The sequence below is a fragment of the Pogona vitticeps genome, chromosome 2, assembly GCF_051106095.1.
Source record: "Pogona vitticeps strain Pit_001003342236 chromosome 2, PviZW2.1, whole genome shotgun sequence".
Taxonomy (NCBI): domain Eukaryota; kingdom Metazoa; phylum Chordata; class Lepidosauria; order Squamata; family Agamidae; genus Pogona; species Pogona vitticeps.
The window spans coordinates 158,509,986-158,532,892 of record NC_135784.1 but is presented as its reverse complement, the minus strand read 5'-3'; the positions used below and the strand labels follow the sequence as shown (position 1 = coordinate 158,532,892).

The window sequence follows — 22,907 nt, the reverse complement described above, 5'->3', positions numbered from 1 at the left end:
TAATTTTGACTGTGCCTAGTGTTTTTACTACTACTACTACTACTACTACTACTACTACTACTACTACTACTACTACTACTACTACTACTACGAATAAGAATAATAATTAGTGTGCTGTCAAGTCAGTTCTGCCTTACTTCTCAGGATTTTCCAGATAGAGAGTATGTGCTCAGAAGTGGCTTACCATTCCCTTCTTCTAGGGGTGTCATGGGACTGTGCAGCTTGGGCTTCTGGGATGTACAGTGGCAGAACTGAACTCCTAATCCTGACTCCACAGCCAAAAACCTAACTTACAAAGCTGTCTAGCCAGCTGGGATGCCCACAGGCAGGATATAAATACAAACAGCTTTCCTTGCTGCCTACTTCCACAGCAAACATTAGCCATGCTGGCAAGGAATTGTAATGTTTAAGGCTCTTGCAGTTCAGCACATCTGGAAGGCATCAATTTGAGGAAAGGTGCAGTAAGCTTTGGAAAGTATATCTGCCCATATGCTTAGGGCAACTATGGTATTTGACCACATCTAAAGAGAAATGTTAGGAGTTTTACAGTCTAGTTGCCATTGGGTTAAAGTCCCATCTGTAGAGTAGTAGAAGCACCCACAACTGTAGTCACTGTTATCAGTGTGACAGATGCAACGGTAAACTAAAAGGCAGGTCACAAGAAGCTAAGCTCTAATGCTGGATTCTCTTCCATGTGCTTTACACAGCCTTGTCTCTCCTGCGCTGTGAGCAATATGGAGTTTGCCACAGTGCCCTTTGGCCGCTTCTCTTCCCTTCTGGACAGATGCCCTCTGCCCTGTCCCATCCCATTTCCCCCTCGGGCGGAAGAGGCAAAGTCCAGCCTGTCTAGCCCCATGAGATAAAAGACTTTCTATGATAGTCTTGCTGAGGTTCCTGTGCCGGCAATGAGCTGAAAAGGTATGTGATCGCAATTCTTCACAGGCTGTTTGTAAGAGCATAGGAAGGTGCCTTAAACCAAGCCACTGTTCCATAAACGTAGGTCAGTCCTGTTTACAGCCATACTCACCTGTCAGTGGCTCTCTGAGGTTTCTGACAGGAATCTGTCTGGAGATTGCAAGGACTGGACATGTGGCTTCGCACATGCAAAGTCATTGAATTCTGGTGATTGTTGGCACTTGGTGCTTCTGATAATCCTATAAATAGTGAGCCCAGTCTAGCTGGATTCAGCACATGGGTGGTTTGTTGTGGTTAAGAAACCCCTGATCTTGGGAGCAGTCGGGCCTCCAGAGACCCAGACGGATCCCTGAGTTGCAACTGCCAGCAAAAGCAAACTTTACTGCAGTCACGTGGGAGATTGAGAGAGACAAAGGATTGCTTGCATTTGTACAAAGAAGGGTGTGGTGTGTTGGCAGAAACTACTCATCTAATCCAGAAGCCTTGGCCCTCTGGACATTTTGGACTCCCACCATCCCTTATCCCAGGCTCTACTGGGCGGGGGCGATGGGAGTTGTTGACCAGGACCTTGGAGAGCCAGCCAAAGGTTCCCAGTGCCTGCCTGAATCTGACCCAATGCCTAAAACGTTTAAGGACTCTGTTTATATTTCTCATATACTACACTGTGTTTCACTCTTTCCTTTCTTGGAACTCTAGCTGAACTAAGAAGTGCTGCAACCACAGACACTGCCTGCAGTGACAAGGACCTGGTGGAGGATGGCAAAGCGGCTTCTGGTGGCCGTGGCTCTCTGGGCTCTAGGAGGCCCTGTTGGGCTCCACCATCTTTACCTGGGCCGGGATAACCATGCCCTCTTGTGGATGCTGACTTTGGGGGGCTTTGGCATTGGGTGGCTCTGGGAGCTGTGGCTGCTGCCTGGTTGGGTGGCCCAGGCCAACCATCCTCTGGAAGTGCCTAGTGATGGACAACCACCCTGGAGCTTTGTGCGCTTCCTTGGCCAAGCCTTCGTCGGTGTCTACTTTGGGCTAGCGGCCCTCCTTGGGCTCTCAACCTTGCCTGGTTTTTACTTTCTGGCTCTCCCCCTGGCTGTAGGACTTGGAGTTCACTTAGTGTCTGTTGTGGGCGATCAAGCCTCCGATCTTCAGGCTACTTTGAAAGCTGCTTTCCTCACTGCACCAGTCTTTTATGGCCGCCCAGTGGCCATCTTGCCCATCACTCTCACGACGAGTGTGACGGCCCAACATCATCGGCGCTTCAAAGCCAGCAGGGGAACCTCTGAGAAGCTGAGTGGCAGACTGTACCGACTCGGCCTGGCCTACCTGGCTTTCACGACACCGCTGGCCTACTGTGCCTTGTACAACACGGCAGCCACCGCCACCTACATAGCCGGCACTGTTGGTGCCGCACTGGATTGGCTCAGTGTCTTTCCGTCACCGAGCCGCCTCTTGGAATCAGCACTTCTCCTGCCCTACAATGCCTGGAAGCTGCTGGGCTTTGGAGGTGGCTCCTTCCAGGAGTGGGAGAAAGTTTTTGCTTTCATGCAATCTTTCCAGAGTGAGAGGCAGCAGATGGCCTACAAGGTATGTATATGGCCATTCCATAGTAGTTTGCTTAGCATTCTGTCTGTGAACCACATTTTATGGAAGATGAGACAGTAGGATCTGTAAGCTTTGTGAATGAGCCTGTTGGGAAGCGGGGTGGGGGGAAGAGAAGATTTCCAGTTTCATGGGTTCTTCTATTTCCCGTCAAATCAAGAATGGGAGGATAAGACTAGAGTAGATCTTGGAAAATTACTTTTTCATACAATATCTCCCAGCATCCCCAGTCAGTGGCCATACTGGCTGTAAATTCTGAAAGTTGTTTAGTAATATTTTGGACAGAGTTAGATTTACTGTTAGATCAAGGGATTATAGCAACTTTTCAAGTGGGCAAGGCCACGATTAGGGCATGGAAACTAGAGCTTTGTTCCAGGGCGCCACATTTAGAGGGAGCAGTAGTTGTTCATCCTCTGAACTTCAACAACAAAGCCCAACAAGAGGTAAAGGTTTTCCCCTGCAAAGAAAGAGGGAGGAAGGGAGTCATACCACCTGCCCCCACCCCTGAAGAGAGAGGCTGCTTTGCACAGATCTTTTTTGTTTTAAGCGGGATATTTTCCAGGCCACCTTCTACCCTGAGGCCTTTAGAACCTGGCACTGAAGAAGCACAAGGACGTGGTGGCGCTGTGGGCTAAACCGCAGAAGCCTGTGCTGCAGGGTCAGAAGACCAAGCAGTCGTAAGATCAAATCCACGCGACGGAGTGAGCGCCCGTCGCTTGTCCCAGCTCCCGCCAACCTAGTGGTTCGAAAGCATGCAAATGCAAGTAGATCAATAGGGACCACCTCGGTGGGAAGGTAACAGCGTTCCGTGTCTAAGTCGCACTGGCCATGTGACCACGGAAGATTGTCTTCGGACAAAACGCTGGCTCTATGGCTTGGAAACGGGGATGAGCATCGCCCCCTAGAGTCAAACACGACTGGACAAAAATTGTCAAGGGGGACCTTTACCTTTACCTTACTGAAGAAGCAGCAGCCGGGAGGCATGGGGCTCCCTTTTTCTCCTCCAGCAGGAGGAGCAGGCGACACATTTAGTAGTTTTGACTGCCACAGCCCATTACCATCGCCACCCAGCGTAAGCGGCTTTCCCCAACTCCCATGATCATTTCGGAGCGTGGCTGGGGGAGGGCCCTGCCTTGCTGTACATGGCCGCCGCCGCCACCACCACCACATTCCCCTTTGTTTTGGCATGTCAGCCGACTTCTATGCCACTTCTTCACCTTGGTCATAGGATGTGGGCAGTGCTGTTCTAAGCTACGGTACATATCAGGGGCACAAGTTACAGTTATGTATTTTGGGGTTGTGTTTCACGCTGCCTGACCTGGGTGCCCAAACGACTAGTGACAGGTCTGCACATGGGGGGCTGGGAAACGGGCAGCTCAACGTCTTGACATCTGGGGTTTGTGAAGAAGAAGCCTTATTTTGTTTTCATGTTTTAGTCAGGCCCTTCCTCCAACCTTTTCTCCCATTTCATCCTCACAATGCCCATGTCAGGTAGGTTAGGCCTGAAAAATGCTGCATCTGGCCCAAGACTTTCCAGGGAGCCTTCACAATGGAGGAAGGATGTGAATCCATATTCTCCCAGTCCTAGGCTGAAACTCAAACCAGTACAGCACACTTGGTCTCTATTGTGAGGGCTGGCTAGTTTAGACCATAACCTTCTTTATCCAGTATTGTCCATATGCATGGCAGAAGCACATACCATATGATACCTTCCTATCCTAATCAGTGTACAGTATAGGCTAAAGCAGACACATGGAAGGGGGAAATACAGACATGAGTAAACAGAATAAAAATATGGGATTATCTTTATTACACATAGTTAGACTTGGTTATATCAAAGATGAATCATAGACTAATCGAGTGGGAAGGGGCCTGTAAGGCCATTGAGTACAACCCTCAGCTCCATGCAGGAATCCAAAGCAAAGCAGATCTGACAGATGTCCAATTTTCTCTTGAATATCTCCACTGTCGGAGCGCTCACGACCTCCTGAGGTAATTCATTCCATTGTAGTATTGCTCTAACAGTTAAAACGTTTTTCCTGATATTTAGACGAAATCTGGCTTCCTGTAGCTTGTCCCCATTAGTATGTGTCCTGCAGTCTGGGATGACTGAGGACAGATCCTGCCCCTCCTCTGTAGGACTACCTTTTAAGTATTTGAAAAGTGCAATCGTATCTCCCCTCAGTCTTTTCTCAAGGCTAAACATATTTACACATTAGGAAACAGGTGAACGACTTACAGTCTACTCCTCCATATGTTGACTCCTTTTCCCACCACTGATTCTTCACTATAATTCTTTCCCCTCTCTCCCCCCCCACCTTATCTTAGCAAATATAGGCTTGATATTTTTAATTACAATGGGCTCAAGTTAAAGAAAGCCAGATTTCAGTTGAATATCAGGAAAGCTTCCTAATTGTTAACGGCAGTAAGACAGTGGAACCAGTTACCTGAGGAGTTGGTGAGTGCTCCAACACTGGAGGCATTCAAGAAAAACTTAGATAATCACCTTGCAGATATGATTTGATTCCTTGCATTGAGCAGGGGGTTGGACTTGATGGCCTTCTAGGCCCCTTCTAACTTCACTTTTCTATGATTCTAATTAATCTAACTTCCAAGGTTTCCGACAAAGAATTCTGGGAACTGTAGCTTGGTGAGGATAGAGATCTAGAATGCTGCCCTGCCCCGATTTCTCTCAGAATGTTCAGTGTAGTTTTAAGTGCATTTGATATCAAGAACTATTTTAAGTTTTATAAAATAGGACGATGGGGAAAACTCAATCAGCGTATGTTCTCGGTCATACATATCTACCTATTCTCTCCAGATCTTAACAGCACAATCCTATACTGTACAATGTGCTTACCCAGAAGTCAGCCCCAAAGTCACCCTCACCAAGTCTACACTCCCAGGCATATACAGGACTGTAGCTTTAATGGTTATGGTCTAAACTGTTGGAGCAGGCAATGCCAGCCTTAAAAGGGAAAGAAAACCTAGTAAGAACTCTAAAACTATGTGGGGAAATATGTCTTTTTACTTATTTTCAAAATTAGAACCAAATCTAATCCACTCATGACTAGAGATGGCTGACGAGAAAAGAAATATTTTCAGCAATAGTGCTATTGGAACAGGGAAGCCAGAAGCCAGCGAGCGAGAGAGAAAGAGTGACATTGGGCAGTGCTGAATCAAACTACAGTACAGAGCTTGGAAAACTTGAGAGAGAAGGAAAACAGGGAGCTTTCCAAAGTGGCAGCTGGGAAGCTGTCTGTGCCCTCAGTGTATCATTAGCTAAACCAGTGGTTCTTAACCTTTTTGAAAGAAACGCCCCCTTGAGCCATTGAGGAAGTTATCATCGCCCCCCTCCCCGTGGTGATACCTTTTATTTATTTATTTATTTATTTATTTATTTATTTATTTATTTATTTATTTATTTATTTATTTATTTATTTATTTAAGACACTTAAATCCAATGACCCCTGAAAACAAAATTAAATTCCAAGAAAATGAAATGCCCCCCAAAAAGTAACATTTAATGATTTAGTTGCAAGTGAATTTTAAGACGCAAAAAGAAATATAAAAAGGGCATAAAAACAAATGCAGGAACTAAAAATTTCAAGACAAAAAGTCTGAAACTAAATTAAAATTAGAGGAAAATATATATTCATGCTCACTGTAAAAAGGCTGCAGCCATCTTCACAGGTTTGGCTCGCTCCAGCACCCCCCTACCGCCCCCCTTCTGCTCCAGCGCCCCCACGCCGCCCCTTTTCGTTCTACCGCCCCCCTGAAAAATGAAATCGCCCCCTGGGGGGCATTATCGCCCACGTTAAGAACCTAGGAGCTAAACGAGTAAAAGAGCCTAAAAGAGAGGTTGGGAAAAGTTATTCTTTGGATTCCCACTCACAGGATCCTCCAGGTCACTGACCCTGCTGTAATGAAAATTCTAGGAGATACAGGCCAGAATTCTATTTAGGATGTATGCTTACATAAGGGGAAAGGGTACAACTAGATGGCCAAATTAGATCAGATTAAGGGCTCAGTCACACCTGCCAAAAGAACCCCAGCTATACCAATTTGGCTGGTTTTTTTAAGATCATTTCATAATTTTCTGTACATGATGCACAGCCAACATTGATTCATTTGCCCTGGCAAGCGGTTTATTTTTCCCTTGCCAGGAAGGTTGTTTAAATTGTATAGATGATGAATTGCTTCATTCCTTATTGTGTTTCAGTGTGTGTGAATGTTGTTGTCAATTTATTTCCTTTGTAAAGGGGTCCAGTTTCTGAGCGCTGTGGTCATCATGGCTACTTCACTTGTACCTTTAAAAATATATTTTTTTAAAAGGGGTATTGGTAAGCCACTTGTTTTTGCTAGTAGCAGCTGCTACTAGCGAAAACAACATGAATACATTGCTCAGAAGAAGACAGCTCGAAAGAGACAACCTTCCCTGCTCCCTTACAGGTGAAAGAGGGCTTGAAACAAAGACATTTCCGGTTTTGAATTGTAAAGAAAGGCGTAGCATCAATGTCTACTCTCTTTCTCTTTTTTTAAACCTCTGCTTCTCACAATACATTCCCTTCTCCTGATGCTCGGCAAAAGGGAAAAGAAAAATAAAAGCCAAGAACTGAGAGGGATTGATATTCAGGAAGATAAAAGAAAGGGGAACAAATGAATAAAGGAGGGAAGGGAAAAGGGGAGTTGGAGAGAAGCATGTACTGTTCTATTGATCTAACAATATACCTCTTTTGTTGTTTTAAACAAAAGGGCAAGATGAGGCCTGATTGCCCAAGAAACAGTAGAAAAAAATTAACTGACACAAAATTAAAGAGCAATGTAGCCTGCTATAAGAGTTCAAATAGAAAAAAATGCAGTTAAAAACAATGTGATAGCTCCTGCCGAAATATATACCCCTGACCACTGAAAAAAATGTATTGGTACAACAGAGATATGAAAAGAATCATTTCATTTCATTTCATTTCATTTCATTTATACCCCGCCTATCTGGTCAATTGTGACCACTCTAGGCGGCTTACAACACACACTATAAAAACAATTAGGCATATTACATAACACATAACACAACATAATTTGCATAAATGAAAATAAATATTTTTTTCCCATAGATGGCAAGAAACAGGGTATATTGTAACGGAATAAGAAAGAAAGAATAATTAGGAGTTAACTGAAATGGGGGAAGGCCTGCCAGTATAACAGGGGTTCTTTTCTTACCTGTGATCGAGCCCTTGTGTGAAATACTATCTCTTTAAAATCTCCTCGTCGACTCGTCTCCCCCTCCGTGGGGCAGTGGTAGGGAGAACTCCAATTTAAACAAATTATTTTAAAGTGGTGCAGCGCTGAGTTGGCTTGTAAAGCCACTAGTTCAGTGCTAGATTCAAAGGGCTTGGGGGGGAGCACATTTGCATCCCCTGTTATGAGCATTCGATTTCCTAGTAACTTATTAGATCCTGAAGTGGTTTAAGCAAGGGGATAGTTTTAGCCACCCACTTTGTTTCGATCCTAGTGATCACACATGCCACAACCAAACAAAAATGGAGTGATTCTACCCACAATGAAAAAGCAGTAGCCTCTGACAAGGACCAAAAACATTTCTGGTCAGCTTGAGTCATGAACAGGCTGCTTTGTGATTGTTCATATTTCATGTGGTTGCTGGAAAAAGTTAATCAGTCCATCTCCAAAGCAAACTAAGTCACAGGACAAATCCCCATCTGATTGCACCCTAAGTCATAGCAGAAAAGTTACGCCCATTAGGGAGGTTCTGGCCATGTTCCTGATCACACAACCAAGTGTGAGCACAGAAGACAGCCAACATTTCATTAATGAGCATCAATTTTCTGCCATAATTTTCCTTATGCAAACATAAATTGCCAATAGGATTCTGGCCATAGTCCAAAAAGGAACTACAAGCCATAAGATACAGCAAAGGGAGGGAAATACATAGCTCTCCAAATATGGACCTTCCATTAGCTATACTGACCAGGATGATGAGACTGTACAGTAGTCCTACCACATCTGAAGGCCATCTACCAGGTGGCCATTCTATGCGGAAACTTTGACTTACATAGGTCTTACAGCAAGTCATAACAGGTAAACCAAGACAATTATTCCTGGTTCCCCTTTGTCCCCAAACTCCATTACCATGTCTACAAGGTCAACCAGAACTGTTTCGTCCATATCTCATTGTTCTGAGATGTGTTTCTTCCCTCACATCCTTTCCCTAGGTCTTGGGCATTCATGAGGATGCCACTCCTGAAGAAATCAGCAAGAGCTACCGAGAACTTGTGAAGCTTTGGCATCCAGATCATAATCCGCATCGGGCAGCGGAGGCTGAGAGACATTTCATTGAGGTGCAGGCTGCCTATGAGCTCCTTACGCAGATGAGGAAATCCAAAACTGTTTGAATGGATGTGAGATGCTTCCTGAACTCTGCTACATGGCTGGGGATCACAGCATAAATTTTGAAACACTGGTTTTCCAAGTTCAAGCTAGACTTGGTTAGGGTGGTACCTTGTCAGATTGATTTGTAATGTGGAAGAAGCAACAGTTTGTAAAACCTACTGCCCTGAGCCACTCTCAAGCTTGGAAACTTAAGATATAACATACCTCTCCAATTTTTATATGCTGAATATTGGTGCCACTGGTTATAGGACATCCATCTGCTGGAAACATTGGTTTTAGAGAATAGAAGCTACTTTTTAAAAAAAGAGTCCCTGTTATCTGTGAGGAGCTTTTCCCTGACACGTGACTCTTTCCTCCTCATGCGGGGTTCTGTTGCGACCGGAACCAAAGGGGCTGGAGAACTTGCTGTGGGCGCACAGCGGAGGAACATTGTGTGTGTGGGGGGCAGAGTCATACGCACCTGTGCAGCCACATACCTTAGAGAGGGAACCTTGCTTGTCATTTTATATTGAAAATGCCAGATAACGATGTCTTAAATAAATAAAAAAGAAGTTATCCCTGAGTTATTGTTCTTTCTTTTCTTTCTTCATATCGGAGCATTACACAATTTAAAATTATGGATGTAGTGTATATGAAATATAGGCAGCATTAAAAACAAAATTGTTGAGGTAGTTTAAAAATAGATTTGTTTGTTTATGCAGTCTGATACGGACTATGCTTACTCAGAAGTCAGTGTTACTGAATCCAGTGGGATGTACTTCTAACCAACTGAGCATAAGATTGATGTCAGGGTTTTCTTATTGTTCAGTTACACTTTTCCTACGATCACTGGTTCCATCAGCGGTCTTTAGCGATGTCTGCATGTGTTTTTAAGCCTTTTAACAAATATATATATCTACATCCCAGAGCTCCCTTCCAACTTGTTATTAAGGGTTATCCAGTAACTTCAAACTTATCTTGACCCTTTGAATTAATGACTATCAAAGCATCCTCTCATTAAAAGCCCAAACTAAAGGCCGTGGCTTCTTTTATGGAGTCACCATATCTCGATTGATCTTCCTCTTTTCCTATTCTTCCAGTTTTCCCAGCGCTGTTGCCTTTCCCAGTGATTCTTATCTTCTCATGATATGTCCAAAGTGCGATAGCCACAGTTTAGTTATTTTAAGTCTCTAGCAAGTATTCAAGCTTGGTTTGATCTAGAACCCATTTATCTGTCTTTCTCATAGCCCATGGTATCTGTAAAGCTCTCCTCCAACACATTCCAAATGAGTTGGCTTTTTCCCTGTCAGCTTTTTTCATTGTCCAGCTTTCACAACAGTACATTATAACTTGGAGTACCACAGTATATAGATGATATTGGGCTTTGCCTCCAGTGACTCATCCTTACACTTAAGGATCTTTCCTAGTTCCTTCATAGCTGCTCTTTCAAATTTTGGTCTTCATATTTCTTGGTGGCAGTCTTCATTTGGGGGGGGGGCACTGAACAGAAAATCTTTAATGATTTAAATTTCTTCATTTGAATTATGTGATTTATCCATGAAGACGTCATCTTCTTAATGTTCAATTGTAATCCTGTTTTTGCACATTTTAAAACCTTCATTAGTAGCCATTTCTATTTTCTGCCAGTAATGTCATGTCATCTACATGGGGAGGTATGTCTGTGTAATCTGGAGAACACTGAAAGGTGAGGTACCATCTTATTCAGTCTGAAGAACTATCGCAAGAAACGTGTTTTCAGTAACTCAAGAGCATAGCAGCTGAAGTGATGAATTCAAATTAAAAGAAAGTTTCACCTAAATACAGTATATGGAAGATTTTTGTGACAGTAAAAGCCGTTTGACTGGACTCCCTTGGAGGTATGTGGACTCTCTTTTATTCAAAGTTTGACATTTTAGTGAGGGATTTCACGCTTCAGGATGGGGTTGGACTTCATGACCCTTGCTCAGTAGTTCCCAACCTTTTCCAAGTTGTGATCCCCTGTTATAATAGCCAAGTAACCTGCAACATCTCCCACCATGATTGCTTAAAAAGGCATTTTAATGGGATAAAATCATCCCTTCTCTGTAAGTAGAAGCTTCTTTCTCCCACAAAGGGCCTGTTTCTCATATGCACTATATTTTTATTTATTTATTTGTTCGATTTATATCCCGCCCATCTGGTATATTCTACCAGTCTATACACTACACATATACACTAACTTTAATACAGTATCCCACTCCCACTCCGAAAGATCAAGGTAGAAATTATTTAACAAGGGCTATAAAACATGTAAGACGACCCGTGACACACACACAACCCGAAAACACTTTGCAACCCCCTTGGGGATCACGAACCTCAGATTGGGGAATGCTGCTCTAGCCATACAACGCTATGATGCTGTGATTGTGTTCGTTTGCAATACCTGCAAGCCCAGCGAGACCCAGCAGGCGTCGCTGCTAAACTGCTGAAATCTTGAGAAGAAACTGAATGAATGGGGCTTCTGTCTTAAAAAAAAACAAGCCCTCCAGGGAAAAGATAAATGATCCGAAGCAGAAGTGTAGGCACACAGAAAATCCATGTCGGGTGTGCGTGTCTGTAGCTGTTTCTAGACAGCAAAGTAAATGCTTTTGACCGCAGTCTTGAGCATTCAGCTCTGTTCAGAACCAAGTCATGCAGATTACGATGGGACCAAAAGGATGATGGAAGGTGGTCTGTCCCTGAAACCAAAGGACGGGGGGGGGGGAATCTTAGTCGTATAAATCCAGCTTCTGAATTTGTATTTAGCGTCCCCCGTAGATTAATCACACAGGCCGTGCCTACAGACCAGATGTGGCAAAGTGAAGCTAGTAGCTCAAGGAAGGCAAAATCCAGGCATGTAAAGAAAACGTTTACCTAACCCTAAAATAATCGGCGTACTGTAACCTGCAGGCGGCAACAGTGCAGCGATTCCAAATCCCTAACCACAGATGGGAGTTGATGTGGAGGGGGGAGAAATTCTTTTAAAATAATAGCATGTTGTTCAGCAATGAGGAATTACTAGCGGCTGCAAGAATTTGTTGAGCAACTCTCCCAAGGGTTTCTGGGCCTTTCGTCATACACGACACAAACAAAACGCGGGAGGGGGGGGGGAGAAACGTGGCTTCCCCGGTCGACCTGCTGCTACCTGTTAGGCCGGTGCTAAGAAACAGACAGTTAATTCTGTAGAGACGAGCGGGCTGCTGCAGACATCAGTCTTCCGGCGGAATGAACAGTCTCTGCCTTCGGCTCTTTCCGGAAGGCTTCGAATATTTTCGCTTCCCTTCAGGAGCTTTAGGTCTTCGTTCAGTAAAAGCTGTGGAAAGAAAGGAGAGGATTTGAGAGCAAGCGAGCGAGCTTTTTTTTTTTTTTGGACGCTGTCCTATTGGACGTTGGCGGGGTTTGGGCCACGCTCCGCACTCCCGGATTGGCTCGAATTCCAGGACTGTCTCGGCAAGCATCTTCTTTCGTTGTCTCCGATTGGCCTCTCCTTAACGCCGAGGCCGATTGGCCAGCAGGCGACGGGGGGTTCGGCGGGCGAGAGCGGTTCCGTTGTTCTCGAGATAAACTCTTTTTTTTTCCTATGGGGAGGGGGAAAGAGAGAGAGAGAGTGACGGAATGGGTAGGCGGGAACTCGGCGCTTCGTTGCTCCTATTGGCCGAGCCAGAGATCTTTTCCATTGGCTGAAGAAGAAGACTCCCCTGCCCGGTTGGTTGCGGGGCTCGTGGCAACCTTCGCGGCTTCTCTGGGTCTCTCGTTCGCTGGTGGGCGGGGCTCGGTTTCCCGGTGCTTGGCGGCGGCGGCGGCCTGAGGTAAAGTGGACGAGCGAGGTGGGGGGGCAGGGCAGGGCAGAGGCGGCGGGGGGGAAAGGTCTCGTTGTGGCGAAGGCTGCATGTGGGGGCTCTTCGTTGTGGGGTAGGACGCGTCCGCTTGGGAATGAAGCTGTTGGGTAGGCAGAAGGGATGGAGCGGCGGGGGAGGGGAGCCCGAGGGCACGGGGGGAGGATGGAGGGAGGGAGAGGGGCTTGAGGCGAGCGGATGGCCTGCGTCTGGGAGGGAGGGAGAGAGGGAGGGAAGGAAGGAAAGGGGCGACGGAAGGGGGACCCAAGAGCTTGTGTGGAGGCGGCGGCGAGGAGGAGGAGGGTTCGGTGTCTAGCAGGCAGGGCTGGCTGGGTGGTTGAGTCCTGGCGGCGCTTTGGGCTCCCGAACACGTGAAACAAGAGGGTCTGTCCGTGGGAAAGCACCGCAGGGCCTCGGGCGGTCTCCGGGGTGCATCCGCAGCCCCATTGCCACCATCGAATACGTCGAGGTGGTTCCCCCCGCACATCCCGGATTCGGCTCCTCAGGCCAGAGGGACGGACTTGAGCCGTAGCGCCTCCTCCTCCTCCGAAACGAAACGAAGCGCTGGCGGATGGGAAGGATGGAGGGAGAAGGCAGGGCGCGGTGACAAAAGAGGGAAGAGGGAAGCGCCTCGCCAGAGGAGGGGGGCTCGGGAAGACCCCCCCGGGGGATGTTTTGCCCTGGCGAAGGGGGGGGGGACCCTTTAGGGTTAGCGCCGGTTTTGCTCTCTGCCCCGAGGAGCGGCCGTTGGGTGTTTGAAAATGGCCTTCTCCGAGAGAAAACGGCAGGGCAGCAGTTTTCTTTTTCTCCTGAGGTGACAGGGGACAGAATAAAGACACCAGCTCTTTCTCCTGCAGGGGGGCGAACTGCTACGGTTCTTGTAAGGTCGGGATGCAGGTTAGATAGAATGGCAGTGCTGGAAAGGTAACAGGGAGAGCCCTTGCAGGAGATGAGAACTTGAGTTGAGGGAAACAGAAGGGAAGTGGGAAAGTTATACATAGTGACAGAGGCAGAGTACAGTATAGGTCTGGGAGAGACTATTCCTGCTGATCCAGTGTTGCAGTGTAGGGTGGTACTTTTCCTAGGGAAGACTGTCATAGTGGCTAGTCTTTTTGCAGCACTGCCAGTGGTCTTTGGATATAATTGATAGCAGGTTATGGTGCAGGTGATCAGTTTGTGCCAAGACTTTAAATTTGGTTGTTATCACATTTATAATGTAAAAGCCCATCTCAGCTTATTTCCAAGTTAGGGTCCTTAAATCCGCAGCCTAAGAAGTACAAACATAATGACAAAGTAGTTCTGAAATTCTCGTCTTTAAGTATAGTTGGTCATCATTTTTTTAAAAATGAAGTGTGATTTTGATACAAATACTTACATTGCTTCTGGATTACAGTGAGACTGAATAAACATATTTGTTATCTCATGTATTTGATATTTGTAGTAAACCTAGTGGTGTGTGTGAGATAGTAATTGTAAGTTTCAAAATGTGCACCTTGTGGAGATCATCATCTATGTGATCAACGGGACTAAAATAGATTGGTAAGGGAGTACAGTATTCTACTCAAAAGCCAATTAGCCAGATGCTGCAGCATAATGTAGTTGTTTTCCAAGCTTGGAAGACAAGAAATTCTTCATTGGTTTAAAATCCCAGAGTGAAAAAAAAAACATTCTTGCAAATAATAGACTGGTCATCCCATATATAACCTGTAGTTTATATAACAAGAGTACTGGTTTTAGATTTAGTGGAAAATACAGGCAAAACATGTGTTACTTGCATGCCTTTTAATTAGTAATGGAAACATAACTCAATATGTTTGCCTTCGGCTTCTTTAGATCTTCAGATCCCACTGGTGAAATTCTCTTTAGAGACTTGTAAACATTACCTGTAAATCTTATTCTATGTTCCAGCCAAAGAAAGGAAAATAATAAAATAAAGCAGTTTTACCTCATTAAAATCAGAGCCACTGGATTCATTTGTTTATTTTCTTTTTCCAAGCTTATTGACCCTAAGTCATCTTTTCACGTAGAGATGAGATAAAAGCATCTTGAGTAATTTTTAAATTATTTCCTGTTTTCTGCCATAAGACAAATCCAATTTATTTTACAGTAGTAGCTACATTTTCTTCTTCCATCTTCATATATGATTAAGACATTTGTGGATACTACTTTGCCCCCACCATTGCCTCTGATAAACTCTTATTTTGAAAAACTTCTCTGAAAATCATATGTGTCTCTGTTTTATGCAAATTTTTGGAAAATTAAATAGTACCAGAAGAAGATAAATCCAATTTATTCAAGACGTTGATATACTGCTGGCCAATAAACAGCTTAGCTGTTTGAACTGTAAAGTGAAAATATATGTAGACTGACTTGATGTGAACACTAACAAGGCAGAGTGATGGAGGGAGAAATGAAAAGCACTTTCAGTTGGATAGTTAAACACATGTGTATACTTCTGTATTAGATCAGTGGAGCTTACGTTTTGTACTCCTATGACCTAGTAAAAACCAAAGTAAAGTGTTTTACATGTTACATTTCACATACTGTAGTTTGAGCAGTGTGCATTTTTCCTCTGTTATAGATACTAATCTAGATATAGGTATAGTCTGAGTATTTGCAAGGAGACAAGGACAGATGGAAACCCAGGTGTATTTAGTGTGTTTCACATGATACTATTTGAAGGCATGAGTCTTAGAATATAGTTTGTACTGTATATAGACAGATGGCATTATAGATAGCCACCTTTTAAAAGAATTATGCCAGTTTTCACCTAGAGAAAGAGGTGGGAGGAATTCTTTATTCTCTTATAATTGTATTCTTGTGCCACATTCTGTCATCTGGTTACTTGGGTTTGAGTACTAGTTACTAGTTTGGTCATTTCATTTGCAAATAGTAACAATTGCAAAAGGCAACACAGGAGTCATTTAAGAAAGTATTATTCTAAGATTCATTTTTCTAAAACTTTGAAGTATTTACGACTATGAGAAAATCGCTTCAAAAATGAGAATTCCATTATGGCATATTCTAATTCGTGACTTTCCCACACTTTGAATTGGGACTGGAAATCAGCAGGGAGCAAGTTCCTGCTTTTGTGCTTCAGGGCATCATCTCTAGATGTCAGTTCTTCTATAAAGAAGCCCACAATTTCATGATATCATCTGAGTTTCAATAGTTCTTTAATATGGAGAGAGGAATCTTTGGTCCTGTAAATGTTTCAACAGCTCCCAGAGTCTTTTATGATTAATTCTGCTGGGTGGGAATTTAGCTTACACATTTGGAATTTGTAAGTTAAGTGTCTGAAAGGCAAAAGGTTTTTCACCCTGGCTTACTATGTCCAATCTTGAAAAATAATATTTTTATGGCACTGGGAACTGCTAGGGTTGCTTCTGCTAACAAGTGGCTTAAATTCTCCATCCTGATAGCTTTACAATTTCAAATTTGTTTTTAACAGAATGCAGTAATTCCTTTCAACTGCTGCAGTCTGTTTGAAATGCAGGGCAAAGTCTCTGTGATGCTTTACTGAGCACCTAGATGTTTTTACTTGACCCCTTGTTCTTGTAGGTCTTCTTAAGCAACATAGATTGAGTGCAGATTGAAAAAGGCAAAGTTTTGAGGAATGGTCTTGCATAGAAACTATAGCATGCTGCCCTGTTGCTATGTTAAATTCTTCCTATATGTTTGACTTTTCAGATTCCAAAAGACAACAACATGAACTGCTGTGTTTGTGCTTCATGACAGAAGACTGGTGCTAAAAGTGAGGTTCTGGAGTGATCTGCAATCCAGCTAGCCGGATTATTGACAACTCTTACTGCCTTTGAAACTGTTGTATTGCTGTCTCCAAGCAGATACAAAGGAGCACGTGAAAAGTGCCTGCCACTCTTGGGCATTTGTGGAAATAGACTCTTTACTGTGTAGTCAGATACTCAGTACAGTGAAGCTGTTATGTCCAAGAAGCAAAACCAAAAAGGTAGGATTTAACATGCAAATTAAATGAAGAGTAACAAGTGTTGTGTCATAGTTTCAAAGAAGTGGTTCTGTTAGTCAGTTTCAGCACATATAACAAAACAAAAACTGAAAAACAGTGGCACGTCTAAGACTTTACAGAAATCAGTGTGTGCTTTTATGGAATGCACTCCTCTTTTGCATGTATCTGAGGAAATGGATTGTAATCTATGAAAGTGCCTTCTGAAATAAATTAGTACTTACTCTGTTGTGTCAAAGATACAGTGGGGTCTTGACTTGAGAACTTAATCCGTATTGGAAGGCGGTTCTCAAGTCAAAAAGTCTGTAAGTCAAGTCTCCATTGACCTACAGTGCATTGAAAACCGATTAATCCCGTAACAGGCCGTTTTTGTTCCATTTTGGTTTTTTTCTGGTCTGTAAGTCAAATCTCAGTCTGTAAGTCAAACCTAAATTTTGCGGCCAGAGAAGTCTGTAACTCAAAAAGTCTGTAAGTCAAGCCGTCTGTAAGTCAAGGGTACACTGTACACCTCTGAAGTTCAGAAACTGCTTATGCAATTGTCCTTCCATGTGTGGCAAATCCATCTACCGAAATAGTAGACTTAGTCTTCAAGCTAGCATAATACTTTGTTATGATTTTTTGTTTTGCATATTATAGATGGACATCAAGTGTGGGGTATTATTGCAAGGCTGTAGATGATCATAGAAGATAATTTCTCTTGGTCAGAAATTGTGCTTCCTTAAGTTGTGTATAAAAGATAAATCCCAAATTCTTTACAAATACAGCATTTTCTGAAATGTGGTATATCACATTTCTGACAATGCCCCTTAAATCCTTTCTTAACTCAGAGGAAAAAAAGCTTTTAGATTCTTGATGTTAGGAATTTAAGGGGAGAAGGAGATGGAGAAAATGAGAGTTGTTTCATGTCTTCCAATATTAAAAAATGGCAACGGTCTCTACGGCAGTAATTTGGTGTGCTGTCCTTTAGGTCACTTGAGAGATACATCCATCTCTGGGTTATCCATGGAGGGAAAAGTTGGTATTGCTCATGGAAATCGTCTCTACCTCTCCAAAGATACCTAAGGCACTCAGAGAACAGATTACGCACCCATAAACCTGTTTTAGACCTGGAGCTTCAGTCTATGTTCTATAAATATTATATTAATGATGTGTCTACTTTCATGAGTATTTCAGTTGGATTCAGATGATGTACACACTATCATTGATTTTTATCCCTTGGGAGTAGAAAATTGATAAACGAGAACTGTTAAATGGACCTCTTTGTGGCTGCTGTAGAAAACAGAAGACACTTAATACTGTATTTTTCCATGTATAAGACTATACTTTTGTCTAAAATCTTTAGACTAAAAATTGAGGGTTGTCTTATACATGGAAGTAAGTTGAGGAGAGAAAAAACAAGTGGAGGGGAAAGCAGGGATCAAAGTGATCCTGCAGGGCTTTGATTCCTGTTTTCCCCCCCACTTGCTAAACCTTGGCAAAAGGAAAGCAGGAATCAAAGCGCTGCAGGATGGCTTTGATTCTTGCTTTCCCCTCTGCTTACTAAGTCCCATGGACCAAAGCACTGCAGGATCACTAAGCAAAAGGAGGGGGAAAGGATCAAAGCAATCCCATGGCTGTATAAGCCCCGTGGGGCTTAGCACAAAGGAAGAAACCAGGGATCAAAGTGATCCTGCAGTACTTTTATCCCTTTCCCCCTACACTTGCTAAGCCTCACTTAGATTTCTTAATTTTGGGTTAGAAAAGTGGGGGACATCTTGTACATGGGGGTGTCTTAAACACGGAAAAATACGGTAATTGCTCCATCTGTGATGACCGATAAAACCTAGCTGTGTCTTAATTTGTGATGTTGTACATTTTTCTGCCTTCCAATACTAGCAGCCAGTATTGTAAAACAGAAAAATCAACATTATGATGTCACTCAAGTTTTACTTGATGTTTAGGGGTGGTAACAGTTAACATCAACTGACACTTCCTTGGCAGAGGTGCATTTAATGTGAAGTGTATTTTCTGTGCTTGATTGTTCTGTCATAAGCAAGAACAAACATAGATGCCGTTTTGGCAACATCATGCGCAAGGGATCATGGTTCAAATGTAATTCCGCACAAACCATGGATGGAAGTTTCCTGGTTTGTGTGCTATCTTCTGAACCAAGGTAGGGTATAACGTGATGTTTATTCATTTCTGTTAAGCTTGGCTAGCCCCCCAAGCTACACCAGCATAGCAACACTCTTCTTAGAGAGGCCACATAGAGCTCTGGCAGAGCGCCTTCTCCCACCCAATTCTGCCAGAGTTACTTGTTACAGCCAGGCTGGGCGGCTGAGGGGTCTAATGTCAAGGGAGGTCCAGAAGGAAAGAACAAGGAACTGGGCCTTCTCGGCAGTGGCCCCTCGCCTCTGGAACAACTTGCCTGTGGAGATCCGCCTGGCTGCCTTCTGGGTGTCTTCAGAAGTAAACTCTGCAAAGGTAGAACTCTATAAAGATTTTAAAAACATACTACCCCTGAAGTAATGATTTTAGGACATATATCCAGATGTTGCTATGTGTTTTCTTTAGTTTCTTATATTGTACAATTAATTTATATTGTTGTTCATAGAAATGATGAATTGAGGTTTCATCTTTTTTTCTGTATTCAGCACAGCTCCCACCCCCAGGTTAGTAGGCTGCCATTAAGTGAGCAGTATGTAAATGCATTGGTGGATGGATGGGATCTGCTTGCCCAAACAATGCCATTACAAATGTGGGGATTGTGTTTTAATTTACCTGTTAACTTGCTCAATAGAAAGGAACAACCAAACAGGAAAACTAAGTGTGAAATCCAAAACACTTCCTTGTCTTTTTGTGTATCTGTTAAAAAGAGCGAAAAGTTTGCCTTTGTCTGGCATGCAGATTGGCAGAGAAGGGATGAGAAGAACCTTCTCCTTTGTGGCATCAGCTTTAAATGTCAGTCGTTCTGAGATGCTGGCATGTATGTACAGTATACAATTATATACCACCCGACTTTGAAAAAAGGAAAACACGAAGCCAGAAATAATTGAACCAATAAACGCCTGTACAAAATTAATAATACAGCATGAAAGACAAAGGAAAAAAACAAAGCACCTGATATCATGCAACATATAGCCCAGTAGCATATAGCAACCAGTGCTATTAGCATAGATATAATACATACAGTGGTGCCTTGCTTGACGACTTTAATCCATTCCAGCGAAATCGCTGTAGAGCGAAATCATCAAGCGGGGGGAAAACCCATTGAAATGCATTGAAAACCGCTCAATGAGTTCCAATGGGCTAAATACCTAATCGTCCAGCGAAGATCCTCCATAGGGCTGCCATTTCCTGGTGCCTGTCTTGCGAAAAATCCGTCCTAAAAACAGCGGGGAGCCATTTTGAGAGCCACTGATCAGCTGTTTTGAAACCATCGTTAAGCGAAAAATTGGTTCCTGAAGCAGGGAACCAATCATCGTAAAGCGATTTTCTCCCATTAAAACATCGTTTTGCAATCGCTATAGCGATTGCAAAAACCTCATAGTCAAGTGGATTTGTCGTTTAACAAGGTAATCGTTAAGCGAGGCACCACTGTAAATGCTAAGCCTTTCCATTTACTAGCTCAGCTGAGGTATTCTGCATCAGATACATTTTCTAGATCAACCATAAGAGGAGCACCATATAAAGCCCTTTACAATAGTGGACGACAGTGTGGACAACAGTGGTCACTCTATTCCTGCCCACAAATAGCTAACATGGGTAAAAGATAACTCTAGCCACCCAAGGTATTGGTGTTTCATTGACAGCATTAGATCAAAGTGTGCTCTCCAACTCTGTACTTCCTCTTTCAGGGAAAGTGGAATCCCATTCTGATCCAAGACATTGCACAGTTTTATTTATCTATTATATTTTTATAGTGCCCCCATCAGATGTTACTAAGAAACAGAGCTTTATCTGATTTAGATGATACAAAGAAACCTCATTTCAAATCTCCTAATTACCATTTCCAACAGTGATATAGGTGGAGACAAGGAAAGAAGCCCTTTATGCTATTCTGACAAGCATAGTGTATGCCCTGTTACATGTTCTTACTTGTATTTAGTCAGCTTTACAGCCTAGTTCCCTCCTACACTCTAGCTATTGTCCAGCCTGTTTCACCATCCTTGGCTTCTTGAAATACCAGAGAATGGCACAGGAAAGAACACTTGGAAGCCATCATTGGTGGTTCAGTACTATCCAAATGGAGATACTTTGTCTTCCCTGGTTTGTTTCTCCAGAGAAAGAGAGAGGATTTCAGAGCAAGACTAGAGCTTTAGCATAACTGCTGGCTCCATCTATGAGAAATTCCCCAAGACATTCAAGAATCAAATCAGTTCTGTTAGGCAGGTGGTAGTGGATAATCCGAACTGGAGTCTCACTTCTGCAGATACAAACTTGAAACCATAAGGTGAAATGTCAGCTCCAGTCCTTGGAGAGAGGCAGACCTAACTGTTAAACTATTACAACCAGTCAGTGTTTACTTGTATATATTAGAAAGGGAAGTGAGTAGGAGAACTATTGGATTTCTTGGGTTTTTTTTTTAATGGTGGTGAAAGTCTTTGTAAAAAAAAACATTATGATGACAGGGAAGAAAAACTGGAAAAAGAACTTGGTTTTTAAAGTGTCCAGTAACCAAGATATAAAGTGTCCAGTAATCATTACTCCTTTCTAAGAGAAATCACAGTCAAGATTACTAGGTTCTGGTTTGGTTTACTTACCGGTAAAAGCCTGAGCAACTAGTTGCCTGAAATTTATTCCTGGTTTGTGCAGTAACATTGTGAAGACTGTCCCTGCTTCTCTGTGACTAATAGAGCTGGATTTGTATTCCCTGCTACTTCAAATTCTGATTAGAGAAAAAGGTTAGGTTCAGGTGACATGATAAGCTAGGAAACTGTAAGAACCTTGGGTTAGTGATTGTGAGGATCATTCTAGTGAACACTGACCAGTCCCACCCACTTGCTATAGTAACAGATAAATAAACTATACAAGTTTGCTCCCTAGTTGGTGTGTTGTGACGTGGCACTTTTTCTTGTCTGGTTTATTTCTTTCCCAACTGCTTTTTCTTTTAGTGAAACGGGAAAATAGTCTGGTGGTCTAAAGCAAATGTATGCATGTTGGGTTGTGACTATAGGAGTCATTCTAGCACAGTTTTCAGGAACCAGCCAATAGACTTGCTTCAAATATTACACATTTTCTACATAGCCCTGACCGTAATTTAGAAAATAGCAGTCAGCCTGCCTATAGATTGTTGTTACAGTTTCGCATAATTTTTGGGTTTTTTAATGCATATCTGCTGGGAAGCTGCAGTAAGTCAGGTCCATAATTAAATTCACTGTTGTAAGTACTGTAGTGATATGCAGAGAGAAATAGTATCTGGTATTTGCGCCAGTATGTAACAGCTGAGAGCTGTCTCTATCTCCTTTATGTAGTTTATAGCAGTTTAAACATTTGGCTTCATTGCTTTCTGGCTGCAAATGAACTAAGATTCACTGTTTCAAAATGAAGTCACTTAAACCAAGAAATTTGCAGCTCCCTGTGGTAAAAATCTTGTTCAGGATAAGTCTTACTGAAAAAGACAGTGGAAACCAAATCACACTATTTCTTGAGCCACTTGGTAGACGTTTGTCAATATTACAGAACTCTCTAGCCACAGTTTTTAAAGTTTCATGTAGTTTATATTTAATGATCCAATATAGTCTATGCAGAATGTGTCATCGTATTTTCTCTCTCTCTCTCTCTCTCTACTTTGTCTCATCAGACAAATGTTCAGTTTTTCAGGTATCAGGAATGTAATCCTATGTTCCTGCTTCATAAAATGTGTGTTTATATTTACCTCCCTTCATAAAAGAAGTGAACCAGTGTGTGGTAAATTGTAAAATGGCTTTATTTTAGATTTTAAAAATTTCGGAGTTGGAGACAAACTCAGTTAAAATAATATCTGAGAAACCAGCCAAGCTCCAATAAATAGTCTTCAGGTTACATTGCTGGTCTTTGTAATAATTGGTTGTTTGTCACATTTGCTGCCATAATCCCCATGAGGAAGATGAATTCTAACTGGTTGATTTATGTGGCGCTTATTGAGTTATCAGTTGACATTTACAACCATCTTTTCAGATGGAACAAACAGAAGCCCAGTCTCCGGTTACTTTTTC

At 42.9% G+C, this 22,907-nt stretch overlaps 2 protein-coding genes across 7 annotated transcripts in view; both read left to right on the top strand.

Moving 5' to 3' along the window:
- The first annotated feature begins 824 nt into the window (after positions 1-824).
- Positions 825-10,142, top strand: DNAJC22 (DnaJ heat shock protein family (Hsp40) member C22). Its single transcript, XM_020783219.3, has 3 exons — positions 825-918; positions 1,612-2,493; positions 8,739-10,142. Exons 2-3 carry the CDS (start codon positions 1,672-1,674, stop codon positions 8,916-8,918), a joined length of 1,002 nt encoding a protein of 333 aa, XP_020638878.3. The 5' UTR covers positions 825-918; positions 1,612-1,671; the 3' UTR covers positions 8,919-10,142.
- A 2,445-nt stretch (positions 10,143-12,587) lies between these two features.
- The window catches only part of SPATS2 (spermatogenesis associated serine rich 2), a 51,986-nt gene continuing 41,666 nt past the window's right edge, over positions 12,588-22,907 (top strand). For 4 of the 6 annotated variants that reach the window (XM_078385177.1, XM_072990966.2, XM_072990965.2 and 1 more), the window contains exons 1-2: positions 12,588-12,722; positions 16,440-16,716. In XM_078385177.1, the coding sequence (XP_078241303.1) occupies positions 16,692-16,716 (25 nt within the window). In that variant the 5' untranslated portion in view covers positions 12,588-12,722; positions 16,440-16,691. Of the gene's footprint in view, positions 12,723-12,770; positions 12,860-16,439; positions 16,717-22,907 lie in introns of those variants that run through there. The other 2 variants (XM_078385175.1, XM_078385176.1) reach the window with 2 other exon arrangements.

What these genes read in the sequence shown, in the direction of transcription:
- DNAJC22 (XM_020783219.3), top strand. Translation starts at nt 1,672, where the DNA reads ATGGCAAAGCGGCTTCTGGTGGCCGTGGCTCTCTGGGCTCTAGGAGGC. An exon ending in GGCAGCAGATGGCCTACAAG is followed by an intron (nt 2,494 to 8,738) that starts GTATGTATATGG and finishes TCCTTTCCCTAG; the next exon opens with GTCTTGGGCATTCATGAGGA.